At 42.6% G+C, this 15,276-nt stretch overlaps 1 protein-coding gene across 1 annotated transcript in view; it reads left to right on the forward strand.

The window, feature by feature from the left end:
* EIF4E (eukaryotic translation initiation factor 4E) overlaps nt 1-15,276 on the forward strand; it is a 34,483-nt gene that overhangs the window by 328 nt on the left and 18,879 nt on the right. Inside the window, exon 2 of the mRNA XM_019553188.1 lies at nt 14,336-14,442. Coding sequence (XP_019408733.1) covers nt 14,336-14,442 — 107 coding nt within the window. The remainder of the gene's footprint in view (nt 1-14,335; nt 14,443-15,276) is intronic.

Genomic DNA, 15,276 nt, shown 5'->3' on the forward strand with positions numbered 1-15,276 from the left:
GTCTGCGCTGTATTGGCGCGCTGGGCCGGGGGGGCGGCGTGGGCCCCGTCTGAGCTGGCGCCGCGTCTCACATGGCGGAGGTGCGGGCTGGAGAGCGCCAGGCGGGATCCGGCCTCTTAGCTGGAGCGCACGGGTGGCGCTGACCTTGTCCTGCAGGAGCTAAGTTGGGCAGTGCTGCCTCATGGTCTGGAAAAGTTTAACCCCCTACCCCCATTTTATCCTTTGAGCTCCTCTCTTCTGTCTCGAGATCCCAGTTTAAATATCCTCCCTGCCAGGAGCCACTGGTGCCGTCTGCGCGCCATGCGGTGGCATCTTAGTTATACGCACTGCTGCAGCTGGGGGATTGGGTTGGGTGGAGGAGCCTGGGAGAGGTGCATTGAGTCAGTGTTTTGCTGGCTGGGTATGCATGCCCGCCGCTGGGCATGGGCTGCTTTTTACAAGTCAAATAAAATCAATATTTTAAAACGGTTGTCATCAGTTTGTTGTCTTATTTAACGAAAAGTAAAAGGCAGCGACTTTGCGGATGAAAAGCATTTTAAGACTTTGCTGAAAAGATCTTGTTTTGTATTCCTGAGAAATAATTGGGGGGGAGGTCCAGCTGTGCGCTTGTGTCCCTTCTTCCAGACAACAGATTCCTCTAAGAACAAAAAAATTGTTAAAATGGAAGATAAAAGATGACAGTTAAAATTTAGTGCCTACAAACAGTGTCTGCCTACCAGCTCTCAAAAACAAGGTCATTCACTTACTGGCAAAACCTAGTCACTGTCTTCAGTGTTTAATTTGGGAGTCACCATCCCTCTAAAGTAATATTCGTTCAATTCTTTGCAGTGGCCATCAACATAACTACTTATAATGCTGTTTGGGCAGCCACTAGAGACTGAACTGAGACCAAGCATATTTAATTTGAAGAACTAAATAACTGTCCATCGCTCTGTTACCTTTTCTATCCAAGTTAAAGGATCTACGTCTCTAATCGCCCTTCTTTCATTCCTGACACACATGGTTTTTTCCCCCAACTTCCTAGGCCCACCTGACATCTCAGCTGTATGTGTGTTTATAAAGTGTCCAGACCAGACAGTGTTGCCATAATAGACACAATTGAAATGTATTTCACTGTGGTTCAGATTAAAGTGGGAAGGGTCTTTTGAGCAGGTGGAGGGGGAATGTCTGCCATTGAAACTTTTAGAATTTGAATCTGGGTACACAGAATCCTTCCTTTTCCTGCAGTTCTGATGTTTTCTTCTCTGTTGTAACAGAAGCATTTTATGAAGCTGCCATGTGTCACCTCAATTCTCTGGAGTTGAGGAAAGAGGACTTCTGTAAGGAGGATATGGATGGTGGGGGGGACAAAAGAAGGGTGCACAGCCCTGCAGGGAGATAAGGCCTCCAGAAGAAAGGTGAACTAGATGCTAAAGCAATGTTGGTTTCTTTTTCTTGAAAATACTTTTAAAGGCAGTTCACCAGTCTTGAAAACCTATGAGGTACAATGCAAAATCATATTTCACAGACTCTCAAACATTTTTAATGTGGGTTTTTGTTGTCCATTAAGCCACCTAATCATGTGTCTGTAGAAAGATGGTTGAAAGGGCCTGATTCCACACGTGTACCATGGCTGAATTGCACAGTATTTCCAAATATTGTTATCTTGCATTTTTAAAATGTAGTAGTGTTTTGCAGCTTAGAATGAACCTTTGTCTGATAAGAAAAGGACTATTACATACCATTAGAAAAGTTCACACGTTTTGGTTATTTCTTAGAGTTCAACAATAGCTTTCAGAAAATAATTGTAAGAGCAAAAAAGGCTGCTGTCCTAATGCAATAAATATTTTAGGTGAATACCATGAACATTTTATATAAATCAGCTCAGACCTTCCATCTCCCAAATTGTAAATAGGTTTCATTCTGCTCATTATTCTTTAACTTTTTGTTTGATGTATGTGCCAGTTGTTTTGGTATAGTGAACTAATTGCACTTTCTGAACTGAACTCTTGGCTGAAACTGCTGATGTCTGTTTCGTTCTTTCTAGTTTTGAATAGGCACGTGTAAAATTAGATACCAAGTGTATATAGCATCAAGGCCCGTGATACTTTCATGACTGAAATGACACTTCTTGTAATAAGTTAATTCAAAAGGTCAGCAGTTGAGTTGAGGTATAACATTCAAGGTGTTTAGGTATTCTGGCAAAATAGTTGCTAAAATTCTAGGTACATCTACAGCCTCTTTCTTTTTTGTTCCTGGAAAAATATAGTGAAAAATTATATATAGATAGAGAGATCTATATCTATTTATATATCTAGATATCTTTATATCCGTATCTTAGCTGCCACTGCAAGGCTGAAATTTGCCTTCACCTCTTTTGCTGTGACCTGAGTCATTTCTGATGCAACTGTGATCAGAAATCTAATGCTAGGAGTTTGTTTTAGTAGTCTATCTTAAGTTTGCGTTTGAAAAAAAAACACCTCCCATTATCTTCTGACTAAAGCCACAAATGTGTGTTTATTTCTATTGGTAGGAATTTCCCTGCTGCTTGACTCCTCCCAGGACCAGGGGGAAGTGAGCAGCAGCTATTCCCTGCCACTTCCCCAGACTGGGGTGACCGTAATCTTGGAAGGTGTATTGATATGCCTGTCAACTCCTCTGGGTCCTGGGAGGCTTCAGGTATCCATTCTTCCTGAAGAAGATGTCTAGAGCAACTTCTTCCTGGTTGGAAATGGGTTCTTTTTCTCCTATAACAGCCATTTTTGTTCCAGGAGCAACTGTGTGAATGCTTATATGCTTGTGGTTTAAACTGGGAGAGCTGCGATGCTCTCAGTAGAAACATAATGCCTGTCCATGGCCTAAACCTTTTCAGAAAGTTGCCTATATCATGCTTCATTTTTATATAACAGGAAAGTCTTGGGGCAGCCTAAGGTAATTTTGAGTTTCAGTTTAGGACTTGAAGAAATCATCCTCCCCTCCAAATTCTTCCAAAAGATGGTTGTAAAAAATAAATCTGAAACTAGTTTAGTACAAGCTTTGAACACTAATCAGTGAGGATTAATACTTGGGACCAGCATCTGTAGCAGGGATTGCCAGCCTGCGGCTCAGGAGCCACATGTGGCTCTTCAGAAGTTAATATGCGTCTCCTTGAATCTTTGCACAAGCACATGGTGACCAGCTTCCATTTGGTTACAGCTTCCATTTGGAATTTGGTCACCATGTGCTCGTGAAAAGATTCAAGGAGATGCATATTAAATTCTGAAGAGCCACATGTGGCTCTGGAGCTGCAGGTTGGCCACCCCTGATCTATAGAATACATAATTCCAAGGTGTTCACAAACTGTTGCCATCTTAAAGTTGATAGTATGTATAAAATGGAATGTACCAAAGGTACAGTAAGGCAGATGATGTAGATTTTTTAAAAATATGCAGTATTTTTAATGGTCTTTCGTAGTCATATAATTCAATCTTTGAATGATGGTACCCGATTTCTCACAAATATATGCAGGAGTAATGTCACTTCTGATGGTAGAGAAATCTAATTTGTAGGGATGCGCCGATAGAGAATTTTTGGATTGATATGATAGCCAATTTTTAACGAGCCATATCAGCCAATACTGATCCGATTGCCAATATGGAACCTGGCAGAGCAGAGAGCAGCATTGGGCTGGTAAGTCTGTTGTGAGGGAAGGGGGGGATGTGCAGATCAATGCCTCCGCGGTGAGGGAGGGAGTGGGGCTGGGGTAGGGGCAGTCCTGGCGGTTAATCTGGGTGGTGCAGGGATGGGGGCCAGCTGCTGTCACTGTGCGCACCATGGGGGGTGGGGGGGTGTTCACATGCCCCGGATCTGTGCACCAGGCGAGGGTGGGCTGCTGCTCCATGCTGGAGCTAGGGCTGCACCAAGCTCCCCCTGGCTGGGTGGGGCTGGGCCAATCTGAGCTCAGGGTGAGTGGCTGCAGCACTGGGTGTGTTTTGCTATGGTGAATTTTGGTATGGCTGCAAGTCCTCCCCTCTGTATCCCCCCTCCCAGCACTGCTGCTCTTTGCCCCGAGTGCAGCCCCAGCCCAGCCCCCCTGCCAGGCAGAGCCCAGCCCAGTACCAGCCCCAGCCAGCCCTTGTGCAGATCTGGGGGCACATGCCCCCCATGGCTCCCCTGGGTGTACACGTAGTGGTGGGACCTGCCCCCCAGATAATCTTCTTGCAGCTCTGTCCCATGTCCTGCCCCGGCTGGGCAGCACCTGCCCCAGCCCCACGCCCTCCCTCACTGCTGGAACCTCGATCTTTCCCCCTTACCCCCTTCCCACCCCTCCCCCCACAACAGACTTACCAGCCAGACTCAGCTGCTCTCTAGGCTTGTGCGAGTAGGCAGCTATTCAATCCGGCTTTGGATCCGGCTGCTTCGGATGCCAGCAGTCCGATCCGGCCAAAGCAGTCTGTGTGTTAAGGCGCAGCAGGGTGAAAGCTGCAGGGATGGTAGCCCCTGCTGTGGCCATGAAGCCTGTCAGCTGTTAAGGAGATAGATGCAGGGCTTCTGGGTTCTGGGGCCCTGCACCCTTAGCTGCCGACAGGCAAAACTTGTAACATGGCTGTTTGTGGAACTGTGTCTGTCTTGGGGCAGTTGATTGCCTGTATTGATTATTTCCTCTCCTTAGTTTGTGGTTTTGTAGGTGTTAGTTGTTGCTTGTTAACTCATTAACACCTACAAAGTATGCATTTTGCTTTCAAGAATTTGGGGTGCAGTTCCCCCAAAACTCATGCACCAATATTCTTGAAATTTGGCATGCTTCATGCTCTCAACAGAGGCTACCACCCCACAAGGGTCATCCAAATAAGACAAAAAAGAACCAAGTTATAGATATTTCATTGATTTTCCCCCTTATACCCTATGGCCGGATCTCCAAGGCAGCTCTGAAGCTTTTCCAAAGCTGTTTGGAAGCTCTGAACCATTTCGGAAAGCCTAACAAAGCCAGCAGTTCCATCTGGACATGCTGCTTTGGACGCCAAAGCATCTGAAGCTTCTCCAGATCCAGAGCACAATCCGAAGCCTCACACAGCCCTACTGCTCTCCTCACTGCTGGGCTGCACTCCTGGCCCCCTACTTACTGCACTGTGACTGCATGCATGCACAGGACAGTTATGGGCAACATTATCAGCCACATCAGCATAAAAATGCTGATTACTGATAGTGTCATATAAGGAAAATTGAAAGGAAATATGTTGCCAATCCAGTATGGAACTGATATATTGGTGCATCTCTATTAATTTGTAAACATTCCCTCTTGTGCTCAAATCTTGGGAGTTTAAATTGAATACCATAATATTTCTGATAAAAGACCTTCAGTGCATGTTCATTTTCAAAGAATAAAACTCTCAGAATTCTTGCCTGGCTTTAAATATTCCAGCCTTGTAGTAATTTGCAGGTATTTTTAGCTCCCTTTTACATATATGAGAACTTTTGCACAGGAGGAAAGTTGATTGAATTGGTTGGTAAAGACTATCCTATGCTCTTAATATACCAGTTTGTGTCCCTTGGAATCTTAAAACTTTCCAGTTCATAATGTTGACTCAAATTCTTACTTGATCTTAATATACGATTTACATCCCTTTGAATCCAGAATCTCCATCCTTGGAGGGTTTTTAAGACCAGGCTAGAAGCCGTGGCTGGGATTATACAGTTGGGGGTGGTCCTGCTTTGAGCAGGGGGGTTGACTAAATGACCTCCTAGGGTCCCTTCCAATCCTAATTTTCTGTGATTTAATGAATCCAGCAACTTGACATTTCCGGTAGAAGTACACTGATACATTGGTCCAACACCAAATTGGCACCGATATGAAGGAAATGGATCGCATTGGAAATCGGCCTGATTTTGCCGATAATTTGGTTAGTAAACGTCTGTGCGTGTGCTCAGCTACATTGTACCATGTTGGCAGCAAGGAGGGCAGCTGGACGACACTTGCCACAGCCCCACTCCTCCCTCACCGTGGGGGGCCTTGATCTTTGCCCCTTCCTTCCCCTTCCACCCCACCAGAATTGCCAGCTGCACACAGCTCTGCAAGCTGCCAGGCTGGTATCAGAAATCGGTTTGGTATCAGCTGGTATGCCTCCTTAAAAATTGGCTATCTGTACCAACCCCAAAAATCTCTATTGGTGCACCCCTAATTTCCAATTTCAAGAACTTCGTTGTTTTAAAGTTGTAATTGTTTTTAGAATCTTAGTCATCAGTCAGTGTGAGACAGAGAAGACAAAGATGGCAGTTTTGAGGATTAGTAATGTTAAATTTAATTACTAGTGTTAATTTTAAAGAAATATTTTGATTTTTAGATCCATTTGAAAACATATAAGAGAAATGTGGGCATGGACATGAAGCCCTCTGTAATTCCAGTCTTCCAACCATGGGACTACCAGCAAGTATTGTGTTGGGGATCTGTTTGTTAGTAGTGAATGGAACCTGTTTCCATGATGTTATCTTATCCCCATATGTAGGTTCCATACCTTAATATTAATGACATGTGCAAACCTGCACTGTACTGATCTCATGCTAGCTGGAAGTTTCACAGTGCAGGTGTAGCCACTTTGTAACTAGTTACACACTCAGGTATTAACTTTTTTAAATGTTTTTAAATGCATTGTAATTTTTATTCCATGTCTTTTGGCAATAAGAATATTTCAACTCGAGTGTTGGAAAAACTGCTTGCTCTCATCTTGGTTTGTTTTGTTTTTTTAAATGAAAGCTGGTTCAAATATTCCTGGCTTGGAAACCAAAGGTAGTTATTTAAAACTGAGAGAGAAATGTTAATCTTTGTTTGGATCTTTGGTCTTTGTTGCAGGAACAAAGAAACAACTTTTCTTTCTATGTTTGTGCTGCTTTCCCTTTAACATGTTTGGTGGAACCTCAGCTGTACTAAAGTTAATGTCCTTTGTTCACACTGAAGTAGCTAGTTGCTTTCCAAAGATCTGTCTCTGAAGACAAGTAATGCATATATGGTTAGAATAGATCAGGCTTGTCCAACATGTGGCCCACCAAACCATTTTCTGTGGCCCACGGTGCTGCAACGGGAACCCCTTGTCCCTCCCCAGCCCCTCAGCAGCTTTCTAATGGCTACTGAAGAGCTGAGAAAGGGACAAGGTTCCTACATGCACTGCATCAGCTTGACGTTGCTGACACAGTGAGGCTCCTCCCCTCTCCCCTCATTTCACTGTCCCTTCCTCGCCCCACCCCTCCCTTCCCCATTTGCATGCCAGCTCCTCCCTTGTCCCACATTGCAGGGTTTCCATTCCTAGCCCCGCCCCTCCCTCATTTACGTGCTGGGCCTGCCCTGCACCATTCTCTGCTGGCCATCTGGGCTGGAGCAGGTCACAGTGCAGGGGGCACAGATGCCAGGGCGGAGGGAGGCTGCGGCCAGGCCTTTGGGAGATGCTGCTGCTGCTGTGGCTGTCGGGGTGGGAACCTGGCGCTGCTCCCGCATGCCCCTGCTCCCACAGACATCGCACGGGGGGTGGTGAGTTGCGGGCCCTGGGGAGGGAGGGACCCCTGCTGCTTGGGGTGAGCTGGGGGAGAGGGAGCAGGGCAGTGTCCCTGCACATTCCCCACTCCCCTGTAGAGTCCCCACATGTCCCCCTGGCTGCTGAGCCCAGGTGCACGGGTGTGGGAGCATCCTCGAGGCCGCCCAGGTGGCAGGGAGGACACGGCAGGGTCAGGCAGCACCTGTTGACCCGTGCCCCCAGGCTGCAGCTGGACTGGACAGGCTGCGCGAGCGCCCGCTCGTGCTGGCCCACTGGGTGATAAAAAGTTCATGATCTGGCCCCACATTCAAAAAGGTTGGACACCCCTGGAATAGATATTCTATATACATAATTTCAATTTCAATGTTAGCATATATCACTGAAGAATTTCTAGCTTATCCAAAGAACTTGGACTGTTTAAAGGATGTTGGCAAGTGTTATCCTTAATTTAAGCTTTGATATTTAAATGAATAGGTATAGAAAGTTCCTGAATGCCATTGCATAACTTGATCAGAACTAGCAATTATAATAACAGCCACTTTATAGGAGTCTATTATTCTTTATTCTAAAGAATTCTATATTTTAAAATTTCACTCATTTCAGTCTTAATGAGTTCTAATACTAGTAGTATACATGCAGTGTTTTAAAGAAGTAGCAATGCCTCTCCTTTGGCAAGCTTCATTGTTTTGAGGGGGAATAGGTGCCAAATTATTAAAGTGAAAATTTAGATATGTTGTATCCTTTCTAGTCACTTCACATCTATACTTGGTTAGATCATAACTGTTACCAGGACTTGAATGCATGGTTGATTCTGTAACCTCAGCATAGTAATTTTTGCAGTGCAAGCAGATTTAAGTGAATTCTTTATATTGTCCAAAATAGATTTTTAAGCTAGCACTTAGAATTGTGCGTGGGAGGATATCTAGTAATTTTGCCATAAACTTGCTACAATGATTGTTTTGCCTCTTAGAGAGAAACTATTCTATATGTATTTTGTTGCTTGTCCCCTTGTTTTATATTGCATTATAAAAATCTCCTGACATTCACACTCCAGTATACTTCTCATTACATTGGAAACTACACAACTGTAGTTCTCTGGCCTGAGGAATACATGATCCACCTCGTTTAGTTGGTTTGTAAGCCATATTACTTCTTGGCCACTTGTCAGCTCAGATCAAGCATAGTCCCTGGTGAAGAAGGTGGCACCCAGCAAAAAACCCTATGTAGATTTAATCAGCTAGAATACACCAAAAGAGAAAATTCACCAAATGTAAAAAGTTCCTAAGACCAATAATTTATATCCAAACATGCATAATAAGAGTGATAAGTATGTCCTATGAGGATAGACTTTACAGTGCCTGCCATTAAATATTAAAGGACTTTCCTAAATTCGTACTACAGAGCTCTAAATGTCCTCTCTGCAGAATTTAAAACAGTCTAATCAAAATCACTTCTGAACAGGACAGTAGGCTAACCTGAGTAAGCAGCTTGTATTGTCTCTGTTGTTTGTTCTCCACCTACCAGAATGTTGAGCTTTTGTTTCATTTTTCTATTTGTTGTCATAAAGGTATTGAGGTGAAAATAATAAATGCAGATGTAAGTTCCGAGGTCCAGTAGCCGGTTTCTGTATGTACGTGTACACACACACACTTTCAAAAAGCAGTGAATATGTAATTTTTTCTGCAAAAATACCAACTCTGAACATTAGTACAGAAAGATGTGTGTAAATTCTGTATCAACCAGTATGCACGAGGAATCTAGTTTGGCCCTACAGAGCCTCCCACTTTAGCAGGTAACAAGGCTGAGATTTGCTACTCTCCTTTACCTTTACATGTACAGAAAAAGGTAAGTTAGTGAACATAACATTTAAAAGATGCTTACCTCCATCCCAAACTTAATTTTAGATTAAGAAATATATTTATTCATGAATAACAGTAAAATAATTTGAAAACAATCTTCAGTGGTGATACTTGCTCAAATACAGTTTTTAGGACTTTAGCTCTTGATCATGTACAGTTTGATTTAACAGTTCAATCTAATGCATATAAATCAAAGTACTTAAAAATTTGTATTAAAACAGTTATAATTAACTATAAAATACTAATATTTTGAGCATGTTGCCCACCAGAAATGGATTTTGAATTCCAGAAGAACTGATTTAGTATAGTTCACATTTTATTAATAATGGGAGATGCTGTGTGGTTTAAACATTTGGGCTGATGGTCTGAGGAGCATAAGGAATGTGAAAAATTAAACTCAAACAAGTAGGATTAATGAACAAAGCCTTAGATTCTTACCCTGGAATAACTCTTTTCCTGTTTTGGTCCATTTAATAGTAGTTGCATTGGGCTTAAACTGCTGTAATTTGGTTAAATTTCTAGGTATGTGAAGCCATTCTCAGAAGTGCTTGGAAGCAGACATCTTTCCTTCAGGTTTGGTGGAATGCACTTTTTCAAAATTTACGGTGTGTGCAGCAACACTGATGTGTCTTGCTGCTTACCAAATCTCATTAACTGATTTGTTTAGGTTTTGAGGCAGTTGTGTAGGCAAGTGTCACATGGATCTGCAGTTGGCTGTTGCTGGGCCTTTGAAGTTGGTCATCAGGCAGCAATTGTGAGGGAGTTGTGGCTTCAGGTAGCCATAAAGGATCCAAACCTAAAACTTTTTTTTTTTTATTTTGAAAATATTAATGTAACTTTAGTTACCAAAAAGTTACTGTCAGATGGCAAAACCTGATATGATAGGTTGTTGGGTAGAGCATTTTCCATTCAATCTTGGTCCATAGAAATGGTTACCAGAAATAGTGTAGGCAGATAAAAGTTTTTAACTAATTTTCTTTCAAGGGCTGCAAAATTTCTGCTTCCCTGCTAACATTTTTTGTGTTGCCATTCACCTTTCCGGCCAACATTGCACTGATACATAGAGAAAAATAGCTGGCTGTGGGTAGCTTACTGGGAAAAGGCTTTTCAGAATTTCCTATTGGTGTGACATGCAATAAATTCTCTCAGTTATGGAGGTCATCATTTGGGTCAAAGTTCTATTTCTATGTAATAATAAATATTGGAGGAGGAAATGTTTTTTTTCCAAACGTGGAACCTGTTTTCCACTTCTAAATAGTAGACAAGGTTTTGCTGGGGACAAATAAGCCTGTTTCTCTTTGTATTTAATTATAAGAGAAATAATTACAAGCAACCCCTTTAAAGTGTCAGTGCCTGAATATTCTTTACTTACTGTTGTTGTTACAGGTATATTATCTGACATGATTATTATTCCCCTAAAATGTGAAAATGTGACGTTCACTTGGTACATTTAGCAACTTACTGGTCACTTCAAAGTTTCCACTATATAATGTTTTCTCTTTCTATGCATCTTTTACATAGCTCCAAGGAGGGGAAAATATTCTTAAAATAAATGCAACTATTACACTACACACTAAGGAAAGAGTTAAATGGGAAGGGCTAATGAGGGAAAGGGGTTCTAAAAGCAAGTGTAATAAGTGAACTGACTTCTCACCCTTGAATTTTGACAAGGTTACATTGAATGTCTATATAAGAAATGGTGGTCTGCTTAGTCCCTCTCAGTTCCAGCTGTTTTAAAAATCATGGTGAGCTACCACATTGAAGACATTTAGACTTTCCTCTTCACACCCACATTTGAGCTGTGCTTTTCCTTCCCATTTCCAGTGATTCCTGTTCCTTCATCAGTCTTAAATGTCACCAAACGGGGGCCCCAAACAGTTCACCCAGAGCCCTTGTGTCACCATTCTCTCTCAGCTTGTCCAATATGATTAATGTGACTTCACTCTCCATGAGGTGTAGCCAGACAACGTTGCCCTGTGCCTCATCTGTGTATATGTTTTTGGAGGATCCCAGGACTCATGACAAGAACACAGTTTCAGTCATGACTGAGGGGCTAATTAGCACATGGATCCTGTGGGGGTAGAGGAAATCTGGATTATACATGCACACATTGAGCAGTGCTGAGCTGTAGGATCACCATGGCTTAAAATGTTGTTGCCTCTGGGGCCCAGCCCAAATAACTAAAAGGTAAATCATAAGTAGGGAAATGTGGTTTGGCTTTTGCCTCCCAGCTGGTCAGCAACAAGCAGCAAGGCTGCTGGGGCCCCTTGGCTAATCAGCAGCTTGAGGCAAAAACCACGTCATATTTAAAAACATGGTTTTTGCCTCCCTGCCATTCAAAAGTGAGCAGTGGGGGCCCCCCACCAATCAACAGTGGGGGGGGCGTGCAGGGAAACTGCGAAATTAAAGGGGCTGCTGTGCACTTGCACCACGATTTTTGTGTCCGTAATTGAGCCTTTTGGCTTTAGTCTGTATTATATATTATTTGTACCATGTATAAGTAGGTACAGGAGTGCTGCTTAAAAGTGTGCTCATAGAGTACCTGTGCTAAAAAAATCTGTGACTACATAGGCATGTTTATTTCATGAATAGCATTTTCAAATGTGTCGCTCACTTCATTGTGCTTATGGAGAGCAGGGTCTGACAGTAGGGAAGGGGGGAAAGGGTCTACAGAGAGAAGTGAGGGACGGGATAAGGGGATCCCTCCCCCAGATTTATTTTCCGTGCTGTAGCAGTGGACGGAGGACAAATTCAAGACACATCAATAAATAGATTCTATACCTGGAACATTTTAACAAATTTTATACATTTTCTATATATAGAATCTAATTATTGGGGTTTATCTTATATTTAGGTTCATCTTGTATTTGAGTAAATACAATACTAGTAAAATACTAGTAAATAGTAAAGGCAGGAATGTCAAATATCTGTGTATGAATCAACAGTGAAGTCTTAAATATTGGCACCTTCAATACTGGAATCTAATTTCAGTCATGTCACTCTTGCATAATACCCTGTTGTAGTAGTTCTCAGCTTTTTTAGACCCTTCTAAAAATGTCAGCCCTTAGCTTTCACTTATTTTTCAGTAGTCAAAAAACAAATTGAGCAATTTTTTTACAAAGAGCTCAAATGCCACAACAGGTCAGAATGTTTTTTTACACTGTTTCTTCACAGTGTTTTTGGACTTCTTTTTATCTGGTTTTCTTGCCAGTAGTATAGATGTTCACACCCTGCATCACTCTTAAAAGGATCTGACAGCACCCCAGGGTGTTGTAGCGCTCTAGTTAAGAATCACTGCCCTATCAAAAAACATTTTGCATAGGGTAGGATTAGAATATTTATGTTCAAAACTGAAGTGCTACTTGTACTATTGAAGTAACATTGTTTTTGATTCTTAGGACTAATTACATATAAAGTTTACAAAATAAGACAAAATGGTATGTTAGTATCAGGGTCTGTAGAGTTTAATGGTGTAATAGAAACACGGGGATGATTGCATTGGTTGTATTCAGATGCCTGTTGACGAAACTTGCTTGGCACTGGTAAGACTTGCACGTGATTGTTCATGTTGCTGTTTCAAATCTACTGTATTGTTCAGATGCTGCTGAACTATGAGGAACTCTTGAAGATTTGTGAGCAGAGCATTTCTTTTAATTAGGTGACTTTCCGTAGCTGAACTTGATCACTTCAACACTGCTCTTGTTCCATTAAAACCACAAAATCTAAATTCTTAGCTTTTAATCCTAATTTTGTACTGTTGAGTTTAGGACTGTCTAGAAAATGTTGGCATATTGTAGGTAGGATTTGCAGTGTATGTAGAATGCTACTAAAGTGCTGTCTGTTGTGCAGAATCAGCTGTATATAACTTTGTTTGTGTTAAATGTAGGAAACGAACTGTGTCCTTCATTCCTTGTCTCTGTAGTGTTCTAGCAAGGATTGTAAATGAAGGGGAATGGCAGTAACTGTGGGAAACAGTTGGTCTGACAATAAAGCTTTGTGCTTCCTGAAGGTCTGACAGAATGACATTACAATTTCAAATGCCACACCATAGTTCTGGAATTCAGCTGCAAGCTTTAGGAGCAACACAACCTGAATTTTCCTCCGATGCGGGCTACTTTTCATAACCCATTTAAAAGGCACTGTGTGGTTTTTTGTTTTTATTCATATTCTCCTAATACCAATGCAGAATGATGTTTTGAATCAAGGAGCCTGTTTCAGTAGCAGTTGGAAATATTGTGTTCTAAGCTGTTGTGACAGTACATTTTAAAATCTGAGCAGTACTTTTAGTTAGGAATACACTACCATTTAGCGCACACTGCTTTGCTTAATTTTATGTTTGGAATACAAGCATTTTAACTGACACTTTGTGAAATACAGTATTGTAAAGTTTAGTCTTGAGCCAGTGGTAGTTCTAAAGTTCTCTCACATGCTTAAGGCCAAAAACTAATGTTACATTTTAAAGCTGAGGGCATCTATTTTCCAATAATAATCCACTCAATACTGGACTTAAAATCATGTCATCCTCTTACCTGCTTTTCCTTGTAGTTTTGGCATGGCTGAGAGCTTAAGAATCACTAATTACTTAAATCTGGGCTGTGTATTAATTATTTTAAATCTACGGTGTAAAAAGCACATTCCTTGAACTCTAGCATGTAAAACATACTAATAGTAGGTATTAGTCCATTCTAGCTTGTGAAATAAACTACAGTAGAATAAAAGTGGGTTTAGGAAAAAAAAAAACCCAGTGAGCAAAATTACACGAATATTATGATCTCCTAAGATCAAGAATATGTTGATGAGTACACGGTTGCAGGTATTTCAAGTCATGTGTTTGGGTGCTATGATCCTGGACTGCTAATCAGAAAAGGGTGAGAGGGCACCTAAGCCTCTTATTCTTTGGGTGGTGGAAGTGAAGGGGTAATGCCTGCAAAATGAAATTGGAAGACAGAAATAATAATTCTGAATTTTTTATTTATTTATTTTTTATTAATGTAGGAAACCACTCCCAACCCTCAAACTTCAGAAGAAGAAAAAACTGAGACAGCACCTACTCAGGAGGTTGCCAGTCCTGAACAGTATATTAAGCATCCACTACAAAACAGGTGAGCACTGTTCTTCTGCCACTAGACTTTGTGATTCTACAGGTAAGTATTTCATCATAATTCTCATAATTTTGTTCTAATACCATGTATTTCACAAAGAAAAGTGTTGCATTTAGAGGTATGCTGATACATCAGTCCGATATTGAATTGGCAGTGATCTAAAGAAGATTGACTGACTATATTAGAAATCAGCATTTTTTGCCTAATGTGGCCGATAGTTTGGCTGACAAATGCCTTGAACATGCATGTAGCCACACGCAGGATGTAGGCAGCAAGGAGCACAGCCTGGCAGCTTGGAGAATTGCGTCCAGTGGGTAAGTCTGTTGTGGGAGGAGGGAAGGGGCATGGCAGCGGGGGGCAGATCGTGGGAGGGAGTAAGACTGGCGCAGGCTCTGCTTAGATGGGGTGGGGCACAGGACGGAGCCACAGCTTATCCAGGGGGAGGCATCTCCTGCCGCTGAGCACACCCCATGTGAGCATGGAAGGAGTTTGACCCCTGGCTCTGTGCACAGGGCAAGGACAAACTGCCACTGCAGGCTGGAGCCAGGTTTGTGCTGGGCTCATCCTGGTGGGGGCTGGGCCGGGCTGCGCTCGGGGGTGGGGGCTACAGCAAATTTTGGAGTGACTGCAGCTCCTCCCATAGGCTCCCTCCCAGCGCCACCACAGCCACCCGTCCCAAGTGCAGCCTGGCCCAACCCTTGCTGGGAAGGGCCCCGCAAAGACCTGGCCCAAGCCCACAGTGGCAACCTGGACACGCTCTACACAGATCCAGAGGGTACAAGCCCCCACGCCCTGTGGGGGTGCGTGCAGCAGCAGGAGCCGCTGCCCCCCCCT

This window comes from Crocodylus porosus, unplaced genomic scaffold (assembly GCF_001723895.1).
Source record: "Crocodylus porosus isolate Cpor-Errol unplaced genomic scaffold, CroPor_comp1, whole genome shotgun sequence".
In the NCBI taxonomy this organism is placed as follows: domain Eukaryota; kingdom Metazoa; phylum Chordata; order Crocodylia; family Crocodylidae; genus Crocodylus; species Crocodylus porosus.